We start from the raw sequence: 21,663 nt of genomic DNA on the forward strand, positions 1-21,663 counted from the left end.
GTCAGGATTCTACTCTCAAAATTTTCATACTCCCTTTCAAATCGCCTTGTGAATAGGACCTAAATGCCCATAGGAAATATTTACATTGCAAGTACAAAAATCGAAATTTCAATAATTAATTGCGAATGTTAGGGGCTGCAACCGCATGAACGTTTAACGGTTATTAAATACTTAGGTACTTCTCCAATACATGTAAAAAATTCAGATTTTTAAAAGGTGGGGTTTTTGAGAAAATGGCGTCCAAACATGGCGTCTAATGCAATTTTCAGCTTTTCATCATGCTATAACATGGGATGTAATAATCAGAAACGTAAGTCCTTTACATTTTCAAGAGACCATATGGAGTAGATTTCGATGCTAGAAGCAGATGGTTGATATTGCTTGTGAGGACAGAAAAAGAAAGGTTTGAAGTTAGCAAAAATTTCATCAAAGTTGGCAACATTGCGAGTGAATTGCGCGATTCCTATTGGACCAATAGACGAATTTTGGCCCTCCAACGAAACATACAACTTTATACTCTTCCTGCTATTGCGATTACGTTACTAAGTACACTCGTTTCTCTATAACAAAACTTTTAATTTGACATGTTTTTCAGTTTTTCGAGCAATCTGAGAGGAGGGCGGCCATTTTGGAAGGCTGTATATCGAAGGAAAAAATTTTTTTCAGCAAAAAGAAAAAATATGGGTCTAATAATATTGCATGTAGATCCCATATAAAAAAAAAATAAATGAAATCTGAGACTATGATGGGGACCAATTGTGGTTTGCCTGGACGATTTGAAATGGAATTGGTCATATATATATATATATATATATATATATATATATATATATATATATATGGTCTAGGAATTAATTCGTGCGGGTGGACAAGAGATGGCGCAACGAACGGAGCGTCCCACAGTTCCGTGTATCCACACATGTGTTGCAAACCCCTGTCATCGCGTATCGTTCGTAGTATAGGGCAGTGGATTAAAGCGTCAACAACACCAGTTTGTAGTTAAGTGAACATGGCGCAATTTGTGCCTGATAAAGTGTTTTTGCGGGGTGTCCTGCTGCATTACTTTAACATGCAGAAAAGTGCGACTGAAAGTCATCGTATTTTGGTGGAAGTGTATGGTGACCATGCTCTAGCTGAGCGAACGTGTCAGAAGTGGTTTGCACGGTTTAGAAGTGGTGATTTCGGCTTGGCAGACCAAGAGCGAGCTGGACAGCCAAAAAAATTTCAAGACGAAGAATTGACAGCATTGCTCGAGCAGGATTCGTGTCAAACGCAGGAACAACTTGCAGCAGCATTAGGCGTTGATCAAACAACAGTCTCCAAACGCTTGAAAGCCATGGGAATGATTCAAAAGATGTCACATTGGGTTCCACATGAATTGAAAGACAGAGACGTTGAAAGACGAAAAACCATTTGCGAATTGCTGCTTCAACGACAGAGCAGAAAGGGGTTTCTGCATCGAATTATTACGGGTGATGAGAAGTGGATCCATTACGAGAACCCTAAACGAAAAAAGGCCTGGGTCAAACCAGGTGAACCAGGTCCATCACAACCAAAACGAGATATTCACTGTGCAAAGGTTATGCTGTGCATATGGTGTGGGATATGAAAGGTGTGGTGTACTATGAGCTGCTGCAACCGGGTGAAACTATGAATGGAGAACGTTATCGACGACAATTAATGCGTTTGAAGCAAGCTCTGGCCAGAACACGACCAGAATGGGAGAACAGACATGATAAACTTATTGTTCAACATGATAACGCTCGCCCACATGTCGCAAAACCGGTCAAAACCTATTTAGAAAATGTCGGATGGGAAGTTTTACCCCACCCGCCGTATTCACCAGACGTTGCTCCTTCGGACTACTACTTGTTCGATTGCATGAACAACGATTTGATTGGACAGCGGTTTACTTCTTCAGAAGATATCGAAACATGGGTCTCTGACTGGATCGCTTCCAAGGATGAGGACTTCTTTCGCCACGGAATCCGTACATTGCCTGACAGATGGGCGAAAGTGGTGGCTAGCGATGGACAATATTTTTCTTAAGGTATTTATGTATTTTGTGTTTGTACTACAGCTTCAATGTGTGCGTACCAACCGCACGAATTAATTCCTAGACCAAATATATATATATATATATATATATATATATATATATATATATATATATATATATATATATATATATATATGTGTGTGTGTGTGTGTGTGTGTGTGCACGAATGTTCCCCCCCAACCATATGGGCCAAGGTTATGCTTATGCATCCATGTGTCTAGTGGAGCTCGAGTAAAGCACCATAACGGCTGAGGCGTATCGCACACTCCTTGCAGACTATGTACACGCCTTCATGACGACCATGTTTCCCAACGGTAGTGGCATTTTTTATCCGTTGTTATCCGTCGCAAAGGTAGACATACTGACAATTAGGTAGGTAGTCATAATGTTCTGGCTGATGTGTGCGTATATTTTAACTCGTATATTTTGTCTCGACTCGAATTCGAGTCGAGTCGAGACATATACTGTCGAGTCGAGACAACATTTTCTCGAGTCGAGTCGACACAGGCTTAAATCTCGACTCGACTCGACTCGTGCGCATCCGTAATAACTAATAGGATACTATATTTTTCAGTTAAAATACAAGTTATCGTGTTTCATATTTTATTAAGTAAATTGACAAAAGCAACACAAGTAGTTACTAGCCCTTTGTACTCTTAAACAATGAAGGTGTAAGAAGAGATTTCATTCGCTTCTCATGAACATCTTAAAATTCTGTGATCAGATTATTTAATAACAAATTTGCAAAATAAATAAATAGAAAGGATGTCGATCATAGATGAATAATGAGGCTTGTTTTGTAGAAGTTCTATTGAAACTTGAAATTAATGAACAACTTATATTTTTAATTCCACACATGCCATTAAATGTATGTTATTACTCTTAGAAAATGAAAAACAGTACATACTACAAGCATATGCTACGAGATTTAAAGGAATACGCAATTGCAATATTAATTGCTTTGAATTGCAATTAAAACGCAATTCCTATAGCTTTCTTAATTCCACGGGAAGACAAAACCCAATACGTACTCACTCAACGGCAAATATTATATGGCACTATTTTTTCGATGAACCAGTAATTCATACAAAAACTATCCATTTTCAAATAAAGCTATATACATTAAGGGGTTGCTTCAAAAATGGGGGGCAACCTAGGGCGCCTATGTTGTGGTTTCCAAGGGGAGGAAATATAAGCGACGTTTCAAAAACGTCAAATTTCAAATTTTGCTGTAACTAATGTAAAAATTCTATTGGATTTTTGATATTCTGAAGTACAATTTCCTTAGGGGGACGACCGCCCCCTGATGGGCGCCCTTGGAGGTAACTGCCCACTCTAATTGCCGCCATTGGCCTATAGTTTTAAACCAAAACTACATGACAATCTATTTTTATTTCCAATTATAATTTTCAGTGAAAAAATAAAACGAGTTCTTCATGTTAGACACACTAATAACAGTTTATCACATTTAATCTACGGTCAATATAGACATTGCACTAGACACTATGCTCGCACATTTTTTTCGAACTATTCTAGTTTTCTTTCACTGTCTAATCCCTCTAATTCTGTTATCATCTATCCATTTACAAACAATCAACCTCCTGGCTGCATTGTTATATCGTTAGACTAAATGTTTTAATTCAATTTAGACCAACATGGTGACATAAAGGGCGATCACGCGGGAATATTGACAGAAATAAACTACGAAATTGTGAATAAACACCACTTATAAGGAATAAACAATTAAGCTTTAGCAAACTTCACACAGACACATATTTCACATTATTTTTCTCATGGGAATTAAGAGGAAGGTGTGAAGCATGCAGAGCTGCAAACGTGGCTTATAGAATGGCGAACTGAGGATTAAATCAGTCAAATCTATAGTTTGGTGGGGAGAAGCAATGAAAGTATGAAGCACAGGCTTGAAAGAGTCAGACCTTGTAAATAATAATAATAATAATAATAATAATAATAATAATAATAATAATAATAATAATAATAATAATAATAATAATAAATATGTTACAACATCACAAAACTATGAAACAAAGAAAAACGGCATAGAAGATTAGAAGTAATGGCACTTGTCACGATTGCCTGTAAGGACGTAAATGACAACGCCTGCAGGAATAAGTGGTAGCGGTCTCATGGATCAAGCAACAGATTATCAATCCCAAGATCAATACTTGGAATCCATAGAAGGAACATTTTTGTAATTTATAATTTTTGCGGTGCTTGATAGGTGATGCCAAACGTGATATTTTACGGTAACGTAAGGCAAATATGCTATTGTTGTTGACGATAAAATTGTGATTATGAAAATTAAGGGCTTTATGTAGAGTCCTTTTAAAGTACGATTAGGGTCATACTAAAGGCCTAACTACTGCAGGAAATATGTTAGTCGAACTCTTTAGTATGGTACTAATCACGCGTCAGAACGACTCAGCTTAAGACCGTAAGAATATATGATCACGAATAAAGTAATATTTAATTTATTCTCTTTCGTGTGAATCTTTAAAAACATTTAGAATAGATTGCTCCAAACTGACATGATTAGTTTATTATTATTATTATTATTATTATTATTATTATTATTATTATTATTATTATTATTATTATTTTACGTTTTTCTCGCACTGAGGCTATATAATGATGACATCCAGAGTTTAAAGTGGGTATCGAACCTCTGGGTTCCACCAAGAATCGAGCCCGGGGTCAGGCGCAAAAATCGTGACACAGATACTAAATACAAAATAGGATTAACACCAAAAAACGGATCACGTTGTATGAGCTACTTGACAGAATGAAAAGTGTTTTACACAAGTCGAAAGTCCACAACGAGTGGTGACAACTTCCCAAGTTTTATTTCAAAAGTTTCATAAAGTTAGTTTAAAGTGAAATTCAAATTATAAGCAGACACGAGACAAATATATAGTAGATTATTATCCACTGCCCATAGAGACTTCTAGTTTTCTTGTATCGTTTGAAGAGATACCCATAATACAATGCTTAAATGAGTTATTTTAGGAAAAATAAGAAAAGGTGAAGGGCTGACTCTCACGCACCAAAACGTTATCGCCTTCGTAGTGCGTTTCGCTGACATAAAGGTACCTGTTTCGTGTATTTCAAGTTATTAAAGTTCGGAAATTGTTCTCTTTTAAGTGTTTGCGTAGTTCACATGGAATATATAAGGCGTTATATATTGAATATTTGAGAAGTTGCACCACCTCAATATGACGATCACTCCTCTCCTTATGAGAGAGATTTTCTTGAAACAGTAAATGAAAACCGAAAGAGTTATAATTCGATTCAAAACAGAAATGTGAGCTATTTCGTAACAGCGCTCTTTCATCTGTTCTTACGAAAGTAGCAACATAGCACCAATATCTAACTGAAAGAGATTCATTGTTTTTTGGTACTCAAAAGGATTATTTGGAGACGTTTCTGGCCACATCTATTAGTCGAATGAAGTGAGAAATTAAAGTGAGCTTCGGTTAAATTTGAAATAAGAAAGGAAAGAAAGCTTATAACAAAATCGAGCTCACAACCTTCAAGTTAGTAGATCAACGAAGTAACGATTTACGCCAAGACCGATTCATTACTCACTTTTAGCTGTGCTTTACGTACTCTTCGTTTTTTACCCCTCAGAAAATAACTTTTACAGGGACAGAATCCGGTTTCAGAAGTTTAGTTTCGAGCGGACTGTAAGTTTAAAATTATTGAAGAACAAGTGCAATACGCACACTCATTAAAAAAGTCCTTCATTACATTTTTATTTTTCTGTCCGAGACGGGTCTTTAATTGCTATTTAAACGTTATTTTTGTTTTTTGTTTCTCTTATGTACAATGATTTAGAAATTCGATTGTGCATAATTAGTGAACCAAAGGCCTCCACAACGTAATATTTCACACGATACGAACCCCCGTGTCATGGGATGAGTTCAGTATATGGGGTTTTGTTTTGGAATATATGACGCATAATTGACTGCCCAAAAGTCGAATCCAAAAGCCAGCACAGAATAATATTTCACATCCTTATATAGCATTCAAGGGCTACCACTCTGATGATTTACATATACATTTACATTTCGAAAATACGATGCAAAGCTCCACGCCCTAAACTCGGAAACCGTAAGCCTGCACATAATATACTAGGTACTTACAAAGTAGGCGAAGTTCTATCACCATGCCAAGTTTGATTCCAATGGGATGAGTTCAGTGGTTTTTTTTCTTTCTTCTAAAATATCACTGTAAATAACTCGAGAACTAAAAGCCTGCAGAAAACATTTTATACGCTTATATAGCAGATCAAGGTATATCATCATGTGAAAGAGATTTTGATCGGATCATATATAAGTATTTTTTTTTTCTTGAAAATATGGCCGTCAAAACTCGGAATCCGTAAACCTATACAACATAATTTTCCACTCGCTTATACAGTAGGTTAAGTTCTGCTACCATGCCAAGTTTGATTCCGAGCGGCAGTGTCTGGGCTTTTACTTTCTAAAATATGACGCAAAATTAGACTAACTCGGAACTAAATGCAACATATGCTTATATAGCAGGCCAGGGTCTACCACCATGCCAAATTTGGTCCCGATCGGATTATTTACATATATAGAAGTGCTTTTGTTTTACAAAATATCACGCAAAATTTGACCCCTCATAACTCGGGGACCACACGCTTGCACAACATAATACTTCACACGCTTATATAGTAAATGAAGTTTTATCATCATGCTAAGCTTTTCCCGATCAGATGAGTTTGGTGCAAGAATTTCTGAGTTCGAAAGTATGACGCAAGATTCGACCGGCCTTAACTCGGTAACCATAAGGCTGCACAACATAATATTTCATACGTTTATATAGCATGTTAAGGTCTATCATCATGCGGAAATTCGGTCCTCACCGGATCTTTATTTATATATATATATATCCACGGGCGCCTCTGGCGGGGGGACGAGGGGAACACGTCTCCCCAATATTTTGAATTACAAAATATTCAATATTTTATTTTAATTTAATTATTTACTAACGATAGAATAACATATAAGTAATAATAATCTTTTTATTTGGAATATAATATTCAGGCTGTGAAACGATTATAACAGTTCTTGATATACCTCAGGGGATCCGTGAAGGTAAGCAGAAGGGTAAAAATGGAATCGAAGATAATAAACAGGTTGCACTAGGCAGTACCATTTAAATAAATTTCTTTGATGCCCCCCCCCAAATTTTACATGCCAGAGACGCCAGTGTGTCTATCTATCTATCTATATCTATATATACAGGGTGGCCCATTTTAATCTTTCCTCGGAAATATGTCAAAAACAGTTGAACATAAATAAACTGAACCAAAATTCAAATAGGAAATCCACGGGGCAAATCAAATGGTGATGGTCGCGGTGCTCCCCAGGACCACTCTTCATGGGGGCCCGGGGCCCAACTTTTAAACTTTTAAATAGAAACATGGGGCGAGTGACACTCATTCGATAATCTTTAAAAACTAGAAAGCGTTGTGGTAAAAGCTTGTTCATATGGGTGGTCGTTTTCAAAATGGCCGCCAAGACATGGTGCTTATATCAGATAAAACGTCCAGTACCACTAACATGAAAACGGTTGGAGATAAATGAACAGAATAAAACTCGTATCACAGAGGGTATTTATCATTCCACGGCTTGAGAATGTTGCAACAGAGAAGATGATGATTAGAGTAAAAGTGCCATAATGCAAAGGGTGGAAATCTAATTAATAGAAAATAATCGTTCCAACCTCCTTCGTAAGTGGATGAAGCGGGACGGGAGGAATGGTGAAATTGGAAATGGAAACCTTAGTTTTTGCAAATTGTATCTAAACACCAAATTATCTGAAATGTAGGGAAATAGTAGGTAAAATGCTTGTTAAATGGTACCTTCCATTTTGATTGCTGGCAATGATTTGTGCAAAACCGAATCAACTGAAATGAAAAAAAAAAAAAAAAAAAAAAAAAAATCGAACATGCAATTTTAGAACAATGTAACAAACGTTGGTTTTGCTCAAAAGTCGTCTGCACGATATTGGTTCATTACAGTACCAGTGACTTGTACATACAAGTGTTTCAGACAAACGATACCTATTGCAAGTAAAAGTAAGATTCTCATTTGAGATTTTACCATTCATTCCCGCTTCACCCACTTACAGAGGTAGATCGGAAAGGTATTTTTTTTAGAATTAGATTTCCTCTTTTGTATTATGGCATTATTACTCTAATCATATCCTCTGTTGCATTATTCTCGAGGCGTGGAATGATAAATACCCCCTGTGATTTCCTATACGAGCTTAATTCTGTTCATTTATCTCCAACCGTTTTCATATTAATGGTACTGGACGTTTTATCTGAAACAGGCACCATGTCTTTGCGGACATTTTGAAAACGGTTACACATATGAACAATCTATTACCACAACGCTGTTTAGTGAATGCAGATCTATCGAACGAGGTATCACTTGACCCATATTTTCGTTTAAAACTATTTAAGTTGGGCCCTTGCCCCCCATGAAAGGTGCCCCTTAGAAGCACCGCGACAACATTATAAGATTTACTCCATGGCATTTCCTATTTGAATCTTTGTTTGGTTCATTGATATTCAACCATTTTCTTATTAGTGGTACTGAACGTTTATCTGATACAAGTAACATATTTTGGCGACCATTTTGAATATGGTGACCGATATGAAAAATCTTTTGCCACAAAGCTTTTTAGCTTTTAAAAGAGTATCGAATGAGGTGTCACTCGCCCCATGTTTCCATCTATAATTTTAAAGTTGGGCTCTGGCAGCCCGGTGAAGAGCGGCCCTGGGGAGCACCGCAACATCATTCGATTTGACGTATGGTACTTCCTATTTGAGTTTTGGTTCAGTTAATTTATGTTCAACCGTTTTCGAGATATTTCCGTGGAAAGATTAAAATGGGCCACCCCATATATATATATATATATATATATATATATATATATATATATATATATATATATATATATATATATATATATATATATATATATATATATATATATATAGGGTGTTTCAAAACAGCACCGACAACGTTTGGGAGGTGATTCCCGCCACCAAGATAAGACAAAAAGTATAGACCAACATGGGTGCTTCCTTTCGGAATTATAGGCTGCCGAAACCACCAAGAAATGAACTTTAAAGGTCCATAGCTCCAAAATTATTGGACCTACCGTAGTCGGGTTAAGACTTTGCTTAGGAACTGATATGAACGCTATTCAGAAATATATGTTTCAGAATCCTGTCGTACTTCTGTAACATTTTTATAGATGTAGTTGGTGAGTACATCAAATTATATCCCCGTAGCCAAACTCCCTCTATAAAAATTGTTTCGTGCATACCTTAGGATTCTGAAACATGGATATTCGGATAGGGTACATATTAGTTCCTAAGTAAAGTTGGTGGACAAACACCGTGCTCGTGGGTTTTCTTGGGGTTCTCCCGTTTCCTCCCACTTTCTTCATTCCTGCATTTCATTCATTTCTCATTATCACCGTCTCCTTTAGCCTAACCGGCATAACCGATGGACGTAAAACTTAAAGATTTCATTTCATTTTTTATAGAGTTTACAACTTCAATTAGTTATAATTCTTTATTGGAATCACATACAGACTTGGTTTATATGTCATTATACTATAAAACACTTCAAGTTTGCCTCACGTAGTGAGCAGTTGCGGAGTTGACCACACGCAGCGCCACCGGTCAGTCGATGAAAATGGAGACTTTTAGTGGGGCGGAAAGAGCTAAGTGCGTGTCTTTGTTTGAAAGACGAAGGCAGCAACGAGTGTACAGAATAGGTTTCGGACACAATACGATAAGGAACCACCCAGCAGAACAACAGTGTACAAATAACACCAAACATTTGTTGAAATAGGTTGTTCTGTGCGACACACAAAGCCTCCAGGGCGCTCACTCGTGACTGACGATGTGCTGGAAGCAGTTAGGGAGAGTTTTGTCCGTAGTCCTCGAAAATTTACCCAACGTGCATCACAAGAAACTGGTATCCCTCAGACCACTATTGGCCGCCATGGTCTCCAGATTACACGCCACTTGACTTCTTTCTGTGAGGTTTTGTGAAAGATAAGATGTCCACTCCTCCCCTACCTGATAATGAACTGAAACATTGCAAACAACAGCCATCGCGGAAGTTACCTCCGAAATACTGGCTACTGTTTGGCAGGAAATCGACTTTCGTTGGGACGTATCCAGGATGACCGCAGGTGCACACATTGAGCCTTAATGGATTTGTCATACACACACACACAAAAAAAAAAAAAAAACTTGAAGTGTTTCGCAGTATAATGACATATAAACCAAGTCTGTATGTGGTTCCAATAAAGAATTATAAGTGATTGAAGTTGTAAAGCCTATAACGAATCACCCTGTATATATTCGAAAAGCAATATATATATATATATATATATATATATATATATATATATATATATATATATATATATATATATATATATATATATATATATATATATATATATTCAAAAATAATATTTAACATGCTTAGCAGGTCACACCAAATTTGGTCCCGATCGTATCATTTACATATATAGATGAGCATTTGTTTTTGAAAATATCACGAAGAGTTTGACTGCTCATACGTCGGGAACCGTAAGCCTGTACAATAGTTTATTTCACACGCTTATGTGAAATTCTACCATCATGCCACGTTTGTTCTTGATTTGATGAATTTGGTGTAAGGGTTTTTGCTTTGGAACGAATGACGAAAAATTCGACTGCCTATAACTCGGTAACCATGAAGTCTACACAATATAATGTTTCACGCTTACATAGCAGCTCAAGCTGTAAAATGTTATCGTGAAGTCAATAATAACATCACCACAAGCAACAGCCAAGCTACACTGCCTTGTTTATTTTATTTTATTTATTTATTTATTTTATTATTATCAAAGTATCTACTAGCATTCGAACGAGACATTTTAGCCCAAACCGATAGGTAAGGACACCGCATTCTTTTGACTGTTCACACAAGAGGTAATCATTATTTTGCTATCGTCAGTCCAAAATAATGAACTGGTCATTTTTTTTTTCGGAAATGTATATATGTGGGGAGAAGATCGTCATATTAATGATTCGATGGCATATAAATTCTGTTAGGAATACCAATTTAAGGATCATTACTATTTCACCCAAATTTTCGGATTTTAGTGGAAAAGTTGTGCTCATCCACCGGAAATCGAACCCGGAACCACATGTACAATGGCACGCGTGTGCTAGTTGCTGGACCAGTGGGGATGGCAGTCTCGTTTCTGAAGAGAAATGTTAATCGCGAATCAATAAATAATCTCTAATAAGGTCTTCTAGTTGCACAAAAGCTGATTTTATGTTACAAATGTTTTGTCCGGAGGGACGATTGCCATATTACATTGGGATAATATTTGTTCGATGACCAGTCCTGTATGATAGTGGTATTTAGTTACAATTTATCTTAACTTCGGGTTTGAGCGGTTGCCCTACTAAGGGGTGTCAGTTTATACTGAAAATGGAAGTGGTAGAAATCATCCATTACTGGTTTCAGTGTTGATAATCATAGAACATAGATTGGAGACAACCATCTTGTCATTCGGCTCTTGAAACTGAGGAAATCCCTAGAAGACCGGGCGCGAAAGTCGAATTGCGTGGCACTCTAGTGCCGAATCAAACTCTGGGACACTAGAGACTGCACCGATGTGGTAAAGTCCATAGCGTATTACTATTTTCGATTATGTCATAAGCCTGAGATAATATAACGTTTCTTGGTGATGGTTGATATCAGGATTTTAATGGAAGTATTTCGCGACAGGACTTTCTAAATATATAATCGCGACATTCTCCGTCGCGGTTGTTGTTCTATACAACTTCTGTTCAGAATTCGAAGCAAAATGTTTGCTGCATGGGATGTGAGACTAATAGTTTCATAATCCTCACATCTCTCTGGGTTTGATTTCTTAGAAATCAGTATCAGGATCATCTTCATGAAGTCTTTTGGCGGCTCTACTGTTTCATATAATTCATTGCATAGTCGGAATAATTCTTTATTGCCCTTGTCTTGTATATTCTTAACGAATTCGATTGGTATATTATATTTTCCGGTTGCCTTTCCATTCCTAATCTCGGATATAGCTTTTCCAAACTAATCTCGAAGAATACTAAACCATTTATCATTCTCACGTACTTCATTTTCAACTTCAACATCTTGGTCACACGGTCTATTCCTACTCTCATATAAGTCCTCAACATATTCTTTCTATCTTCCTGAGACTTCACTTCTCTGGCTAACTTTTCATTCTTATTTTCCTCTTTTCTTATTTCCATACTGCCACCGTGATACCCTCTCGTTTCCTGTGAAGTTCCGTAGATTTAATCTCCTGCATTACTTCATTCTCCGTTTCCACCTAATTCTTCAGTGTCCTTACATTTTCTTTTGCAAAACCCATTCCCTGTCCTGTCTGTTTCCGTTCGTACTCGTTTAACTTCCTGTACATTTTTCTGCCCTCTTCTGTATTAACCTGTTTTCACGTCTTCCTTTTCTTCATTTTCTGCAACATCTGTTTTTCACCCATGGTTTCTTAGCAGTTTTATGTTCACGGTAACTTACCACTTCTTCTGCAGCCTGCTACATACAAACTTTAATATGGTCCCACTGTCTGTTACTACCTGCACCCATGGGCGGCGATTAGGGGGGGCAAAGGGGGGCAGTTGCCCCCCCACTTTTTTGAAGCAACCCATTAATGTATATATCGTAGTTTCATTTGGGAATATAAATTTTATATATATATTACTGTTTCATAAGAAAAATGGTGCTATGTAACATTTGCCGTTGCGTAAGTACGTATTGGTTGTCTACCCGTGAAGTTAAGAAAGCTACAGGAATTGCCTTTTAAGTGCGACGGAAAACAACCTAAAATTAACCTATTGGAGCACAACAATTCGAGCATACTTTCAATCCAGAGGTATAGAAGCCAAACCTGCTAAATCCATTTTCAGTTTTGTCAGGAAACGAAAAAGTGATGTCCTTATGTTTCAGAACTGTTTAACAATTTTCTTGTTTAGAGGTCCCTACTTAATACAAATGAGTGAAATCAACCATTAAACAAATAAAGTTGTTCAACAATTCTGAAAACATGAGGGCGTCACTTTTTCTTCGTTCCCAGACAAAATTCAAAAATGGATTTAGCAGGTTTTGCTTCTATATCCCCTTCTTACAAGGGCTCGATATGTTAGTCAGCCGCTTTGAAACTAATTGAGAGAACATTTCGCAAAAAAAGAAGTATTTCACAAGCTATTCTTTAATTACGCAAACACTGACAATTCCCAAAATGTCTTATCTTCTTTCTAAAGTAAGGAATATTGATTAAAAAGAGCGTAATAAGAAACAACTTCTACCTTTTCCATTGTTTTGTAATGTAATATACGAGTGAAGTGGTGTGTGTTAAGGGTTTGACTGTATATACAATTAAATTTAGTGAATTCAACATAATTCTAGGTTTTAGGATTATTTTGTATAGCTAAAGTGTAGAGTGATTCTAAGTATTGTTGTCTTTTGATGTGTTCCAAGAAAGTGAAAACTGCACCTAGTGGCAACGAACATATTTCGGGAAGCTGCAAAAGCAAATATTGCTTTAAATGTCGTAGCACATGCTTGTAGTATTTACTGTCTTTCATTTTCTAAGAGTAATAATATGCATTTAATAGCATGTGTGGAACTAAAAATTAAGTTGTTCAATTATCACCAGTTTCAGTATAGCATCTACCAAACAAGACTCCTTATTCATTATTATGATTAATATTGTTATTTCTATTTATTTGGTTTTCAAATTTGTTATTAAATAATCTGATTACACAATTTTCCGGAAAGAATTTTAAGATGTTCATGAGCAAGGAACCAAATCTCATCTTACATTTTCGTTATTTCAGAGTACAAAGGTCTAGTACCTACTTGCGTTGTTTTTGTCAATTTACTTAATAAAATATGAAATACGATATACAGTATTTTAACTTAAAAATATAGTATCCTATTAGTTATACAACCTTTCGTGAAACAAAGTGTTAGAAACAACCAGGAAAACTAAGATTGATATACAAATATTCAGATCATGTCTTGCCCCCCCACTTTTAACGTCCAAACGCCGCCACTGCCTGCACCTATCCTTTCCTCGTTTGAGTACTTTTCAGCGAAAAGATTTATTGCTTCGTCGTATTTCAATTTTTCAGTATTCAATACCTTGTGGCCTACTTATCTTCTCCCTACATTTCTAACAAGTAACACTTCACATCGTTGCTGCCGGTCTGACGCTAAACTATACATTTTCGGAAAGCACTAGTCCTAAATAGGATAACTACACAGTGCGACGGTCAGACGTTGCCGCGTTCAGGACTTATGGAGCGTCAAACATTAACATGGGGTTTATGAGAGTAACCATAGCAGTCGTATTATTTCATGCTAATTCGTCTTGCATTTGTACTCTGTGCTAACATTTGTGTTGTTTTTGTGTTTTTTAGGTATGCGTTGTAAGATGGATCCGAAAGTGGTCGTTTGGGCTCTGGTGGCCGAGATCGGGACAAATGAGCGCAATCCAAATTTGGAAGAGCAAAGGATGGTGGCACACATCAAGTCTCTTTTGACCAGCGGGATGGAAGTCGTTGAAGAGATTCGTACGCTCGGCTTCGGTGACAGTGATGGTGACCAGGGGGACGGAGACATGGATTTTGGAGACGAGGAAGACCAAGAGCAGGAGGATGCAGAGATGCCTTCGTCATCGCAGCAGTCTCATACGTCTTCCGCATCTGGCTCATCAGCGTCAGAATACCTGCCCTCTCCTGTGAAGAAGCCGAAGTTCCAGGATCAGCCTCCAGAAGACTCCAAAATGACACCAGAGCAGTGGCGCGAGTACAAGGCAAAAGCCTATGCCTACTGGACGGTAAATCCAAAAACAGGTAGGCCTTGGAACACAAAGACCGGTCGTGCTACCCACTCGACTCTGCAGAATCAGTTCAGGTATATTCGGAACATTGGCGTGCTACGTCACTTTGGGGCAACACAAGGCAAAGATGACAAGAAGACGCTGATGGCAGAGATCAATGAGGCAGTTCGGGGCATGTTCGCGGAGAAACAGCACACTGCTATCATTCACGATCGAACGTTGCGAATTTGGGCTAGGCAAACAGCTAATGAACTGGACCCTAACAAGAGTCTCAAGTTCAAGGCATCACCGTCGTGGGTGTACAGATTCAAGAAGCGCAACAACATCGTGGACCGTGCAATCACCCACAGGGTCGGCAGGACCTGGCAACTGAAAGAGTTGGACTTGCAGCAGCAGGCTGATGCTTTCGTATTAGCGACTCGCGAGCTCATTGCAAGCGAAAGCATCCCACCAACGCAGGTTGCCAATGCAGATCAGAGTAGCTTCAAGAAGTTGTTGCAGAGTACTCGCACTCTCCGTACCAAAGGAACAACAGTCGTGCGAGCGGTTGTGGGATCCATGAGCGCAACAACCCACAGCTACATGATCATGCCCGTGATCACCATGGCCGGAGAGATTCTGCGGCCGATGTATGTACTGGTGTCGGAACCAAGTGGAAAGTTTCCGGGAAACAAGCCTGCAGATCCACCGAACATCAAATCATTTGCTGGCAAAACGTCCAACATGAACAGGGACGACCTTAAGGACTTCTACGAGCAAGTGTTCTGGCCAAGCATGCCTGATGATCGGAAGAAGATCGTTTTGCTATTGGACTCGTGGACTCTGAACAAGGACGACAATCTATCGAACGCACTGAAGCCTGCCGACGTTGCGTTGCACAAGAGACTGATTCCTGGTGGTTGCACTGGAAAGATTCAGCCTTTAGATGTGCATTTCTTCCGTCAGTACAAGTCCTTTGTACGCTTTGTGACCGACACACTGGCCATGGACAGTGTCATGGATATCTGGCATCGCGATCGATTCCTGGCACTACAGTCGTTTTCACTCTACCAGTTCAGCGCACCCCGATTCAAGAACCTGATCCGGTACGCTTTCCACAAGGCTGGCTATCTGGACGAGGAGCCGGGAATGTGGATCTCTCCGCACGAGTACTGCTTTGACTCCCTCGACGAAGGTGACGTGTGCTTCACGTGCGGCGAACTACCGTTCGTCAAGTGTGCACACTGTGAGCGCACTCTTTGCATCTCTCATGCTCTGTTCGACGATTTGCACATTGATTGTACCCTTTAACTTACGCAAACAAGTGCTCAATCAGACAACGTCGATTCAAACGTCACAAACCTTGTGTTCTTCTTCGTTTCCTGTAACTCTCATAAACCCCATGTTAATGTTTGACGCTCCATAAGTCCTGAACGCGGCAACGTCTGACCGTCGCACTGTGTAGTTATCCTATTTAGGACTAGTGCTTTCCGAAAATGTATAGTTTAGCGTCAGACCGGCAGCAACGATGTGAAGTGTTACTTGTAAGTTCAATATCCACTTCAACAAGGTTATGATCAGAGAAAATGTCAGCCCCGAAAAGGGCCTTCGCGTTCTTCAAGCTATTCCGATACCTGTCCTGAATCATGACATAATCTATCTGATATTTTCGGACGTCTATTGAGTATTTCCACGTGCATCTTCTTCTTATGTATTCATTGAACAATGTGTTCCCGATTACTAGTGAATTCTGTCTACAGTAATTGACAAGTCTCACTCCTTTCTCATTTCTTTCGCACAAACCATATTTCCCTACAAAACTACATTCTTTTCTCTCACAACTGCACTGTAATCTCCTATTACAATTACATATGTACCCCTCTTTTCCCTATCTACAATTTCTTCTTTTTTTATATAATTTTCCTGTACGTCTTTAATTCGATTGAGGTACATACCCCATCCTATATACCATGCCAAAATTTAGTTGTGGAAATTTCTCAAATTTAAGGAGTGGTCCTATCTATCCTCCCAAAATTTAGCGATAGGTTAACGTACACATTATTAACATTCAGAAGTGGTAGTCTTATGTACTACTACATCAACTGTCTTGGGTCAGGGAATATGGGCCCTGAGCCAAAGACAAAGAGATGCACAAAAGTGCGCCAAAGTGACCCACTTACTACTGCCTTTACCACACAACTAGAAAACATTCAAGTTTTTATTTTTCATCATGAAGTACCACGAATTAAGCCAATGTTAAATAAACTCATTTATGGTTAAACTTAATACTTAAAAGCATGCTATCTGATTATGTGATGACGACTGACCTGCAGTTCTTTCTTGCATTTCCATTGCTGCAGATAAGAAAGTACACGCGTTTAAAACTGATAACGTGGACGTAACATGCTCCTCGCAGCTAATTCTAAGTTCTTCTACGCCAAGCTCCTGGGCAAGCGTTAGCATTTCGAACACAGCGTTATCTTGCAACATCATCTGCAACGAACAAAAAAGTAATTCAACAGAATTCGTTACTTTAATCCATTTTCATTAGTTTTATATTATTTGAAGGTTTGATAATTAGTTTTTTAATGGTTATCTACAATGAAAATACTTAAAATGTCAATTACATTTTATATGGTCTTTTAATAATAATAATCATAATAAAATTACTACTATTTAGCTGAATGTTAACACATCTTTTCTGTTTTATGAATTTACGTGAATATCATTGTAATTATTGCCAGTTTTGAATGTTTTAAGTAGATTTCTTTTAAAAAAATAAACTGTCCACGCGCTGTTATAACTTACAGTTAAAAGTCATATTTAAACCACATTATTGACAATGAAGACTACCCAGGCTTCTTGGGCTAAAGGCAAGAATATTGCCTAATCCAAATTAAACACTCTATACCATTTATACCGTGTAAGGTATGTATGGTGATAGTGCTCTTGCATAAAACACTGTTAGGAAGTGGGTGTGTGAATTTAAAGTAGCGTGAACGAGTGTGAAAGATGAGCAGAGATCTGGACATCCAAAAATCGCATCAACTGATGCTACCATTGCTTATGTTGAAAATTTCATAACGGAAGATAGCCATCTCACCGTGCAGGAGGTTCGTGATACACTGGAGCTAACAATGGAAAGAGTAGAACGAATAATTACAAACGAATTGGGCCTAAGAAAAGTTTCTTGTCGCCGGGTTCGACGAATGCTTAATGACGATCGGAAAGAGGCAAGGATAAGATCAAATGTTGCAAATTTGACATGCTTCAGAAGAGAGGGACGCAATTTCTTGGAAAGTGTTGTGACAACTGACGAATCGCAGATTTAATCACTCAACTCAGTAACAAAAAGGCAGTCGATGCAGTGGAAACACACAGATTCACCCCCCCCCCCCCAAATTTCATCTGGTGGCATTCAATGAGAAGGTGGTGTAAGCTACCTCCTGGGATTCCAGACAGTAATATCGTCCATCCGAAAAATCATACAATTATGGGTCAGTATTTAAGTACACTTTTGGGCACACAAGTTTTGCCAAAATTGACTGTAAAACGACCACAAATGACAAATGGCAATTTCATCCTTCACATGGACAATTCATAGCCACACCATGCTAATGTTATGACCTCATTATTGACTGACCATGGTATTGAATTTCTGCCATACACACACCTAACTTGCCAGATTCAGCCCCGAGTGAATTCTGGTTGTTCCCAGACCTCAAGAATTTTCTTTGTGGACGACATTTTGCCAGTAAATCAGCCCTGGAAAGTGCTAGTTTTCAGTATCTGAAACATACTCCTAATGATGACTATGCCACATGCTACACAAAATGGACAGACAGATGGGAACTGTGTATCAGTAGAGACGGAGAGTTTGTTGAGAAATAGGCATAGGTTAGTTCCATGTATTTCCTTGTTTTTGGGAATTAGAACGAAAATGAAATGAAATGAAATCTTTGAGTTTTACGTCCCACGCTTATGCCGGTTAGGTTAAAGGAGACGGTGATGAGGAATAATGAATGAAATGGTGGAATGAAGAAAGTGGGAGGAAACGGGAGAACCCCGAGAAAACCCACACACACGGTGTTTGTCCACCACAAAGTTCACTTGGCGGGGGCTGGGATCGAATCCGGGACCCCAAGCACCAGAGGTGAACGCTCTACCACTGAGCCACCGCGGCCCTGGAATTAGAACGAAATGACACGTACTTTTGATATACACCTCGTAAATATATACACACCCAGGAAGATGCAACAAATAAAAAGTAAACTCATCTTGCAGATTGCTTCACGAAAAATGACGTATCGCGTATTATGAAGTCATTAATGAAACATTTGTTTACGAAATGTGAACATAATTGACACACACGTTTTGAGAAAATCGTCCGACAAAACTCACCCTTAAGAGTAAATTATCCCCTGTGGATTTGTTTTGGAGAAATGAGTTATGTAACATTACCAGATTAATAAAATATTTATTTATGAAATATGAACAATATCGCGTGAGTCGTTTTTGTCGAAATCTCCCTGGAAAAAGTTCACTCCAAAAATAAAATCTCCCTTGCGTATTTTTTTGAGGATAAATGATTTATGCTATATTGTTAGGTTAGTAATGAAATATTTATTCATAGTGGAAAATAGTGGAAATTCCATTTTTATTTATTTGCATCGTAATTCTACGATTTTATGCAGCAAACTGTGATACAATATCGCTTTTTAAAAAAACGTATGCATGTATGTGTGTAATATGTTTCTATATGTGGTGGATTACTAATGCTTTTACTTTCAGTTCGCTTATAGCATGCAAAATTTCTGGCCCTTTAGAACCTACTTGCTGGCTACAACGTCGATACCGATTAACACTAGTCGTTCTGCAAAAAATAAAGATTAGAACTTGACAGGTAAGATGTGGACTTAATCAGATAACATCCTATAATAGTAACGAAATCTTAAAAGAGAGCGCAGCACCAGCACTCTGCTTCAACCAGACCTGTGCTGACATCTATCAACAACAGTATAAACTTTTAAAACACGGAATAGCGTAGGCAGAAATCAAGCTAAATCAGATGCTTCCGTTTCCACTACTAATAATTTTAATATATCTCTATATATCAGCAAAAGTGCCCGTTCTCCGCAAGGAAAAAATAAGATGAAATAAATATAAAATCGAAAACTGAATATTGTTGAGATTTCCACTATTTCCTCCTTCAGAACTGTAGTTTTCGAAAATTTTAACACACCTGTTCGGCGTTTTTAATGAATAAATTGTGTATTGAAGTGAATCTACATAGAGACTAAAGAAAGAGAAATACGAATGTTACAGAACTTTGTCCTTCCCTTCCCCTTCCTTAGGAATGAAGTTTTCGGAAAAGTAGACACACGAATTCTCTTCTCTGCTTAATTAAGGGTTTACATACCGAATTACACACAGTAGCGCGAGACAGAGTTACTTTGCACAAAATATGAAAAGAGTTTCACAGTCCTCTGTCGGAAAAAAACATGAGCTGTAAAGAGGAAGTTTGAACTGTTACCGTAAGATAGAACATCTAACTGTATTTTAGCTGCAATGGCGGTTAACACCAGTTCTAATTACCCGAAGGTTTGTTGTTGTAGAGGTATAGAAAGCAGTCATTGTAAAGGCCGACAAAATTTGGAAGATATCACCTACAAGAATTTCCGTCAAAGTTAAGTCAGTTTAGTAGAATACTACTGTGTATAATGGGACTTTGATGCAATAGTTGAAATTGAAATGTGAAACGTTTTAAAGTTATTAGAAAAGTAAAATGGGAAAATCCTCTAACCGGGATTACTTTGCACCGGTCCAAAACACCCCTTAGATAGGAAATTATTACTATTGGAACCTCATGCATTCTAAATTTAGGTGAATTTCCTATTTAGGTAGATGTCAGAATGAATTTCTTGTTGGAAAATAAATTATGAACAGTGGCGGATCCAGAAAAATAGTTTGAAAGGGGCTTCACTTAAAAAGGCTTTTTTTTTTTTTTTTTAAGAAATCGCTAGACTTTTGGAGGGCAGGAACTTGAAGCTTTTACGCATAGGAACAAGGATGTTGTAAAATAGAGGATCTGCCTATATGTATCTTCATTCTATTAAATCGATTAAGCCAAAAAATAACCGAGCATCGTCAAGTCTGATTGGCTACTCTTGTTTCCGCTATGGTCTGATTGGCTACTTTCGTTTCCACCATGATTGTTGGCGCAAAACATTGCGATCTTATTGGGTGGATTGGGCAGAGTAGAGGGTGGCGAAGCTGTGACGTATGGCTTCAAGATTTTGTTATAAGGGCAGATCATCTATTTTATAACATCCTTGCATAGAAATCACTAACATTAGATTTTTTAAAGAAAGAAATTATGCACTTTGGGTGGACTTCAGCCTGAAAGTCCCAAACCTCGTAGATCTTCCACTGATTAGGGTTGGGACGATACTTTTGAACATAAGGAATAACCAAGGCAAATCAGTTTTTTTTTTTTTTTTTTTTTGCGTGTGTTCCTGAGTTGGCATTTTTGTGGGACATATATTGAACTATTAGAATGTAGTTCCTGGCCGGTACCAGAAAATACATAATTTTCTTTACAAATATTGGTAATTCATACTAACGTAAATATCGATACC

General features: G+C 37.9%; 1 protein-coding gene across 2 annotated transcripts in view; it reads right to left on the reverse strand.

The window, feature by feature from the left end:
• Positions 1-21,663, reverse strand: part of LOC145675453 (serine-enriched protein) — a 765,040-nt gene that overhangs the window by 129,414 nt on the left and 613,963 nt on the right. For both annotated transcript variants that reach the window (XM_081745877.1, XM_081745876.1), the window contains exon 4: positions 17,353-17,518. In XM_081745877.1, the coding sequence (XP_081602003.1) occupies positions 17,353-17,518 (166 nt within the window). The remainder of the gene's footprint in view (positions 1-17,352; positions 17,519-21,663) is intronic.

The sequence above is a fragment of the Thermobia domestica genome, chromosome 18, assembly GCF_964235325.1.
Source record: "Thermobia domestica chromosome 18, izTheDome1.hap1.1, whole genome shotgun sequence".
NCBI classification, from domain to species: domain Eukaryota; kingdom Metazoa; phylum Arthropoda; class Insecta; order Zygentoma; family Lepismatidae; genus Thermobia; species Thermobia domestica.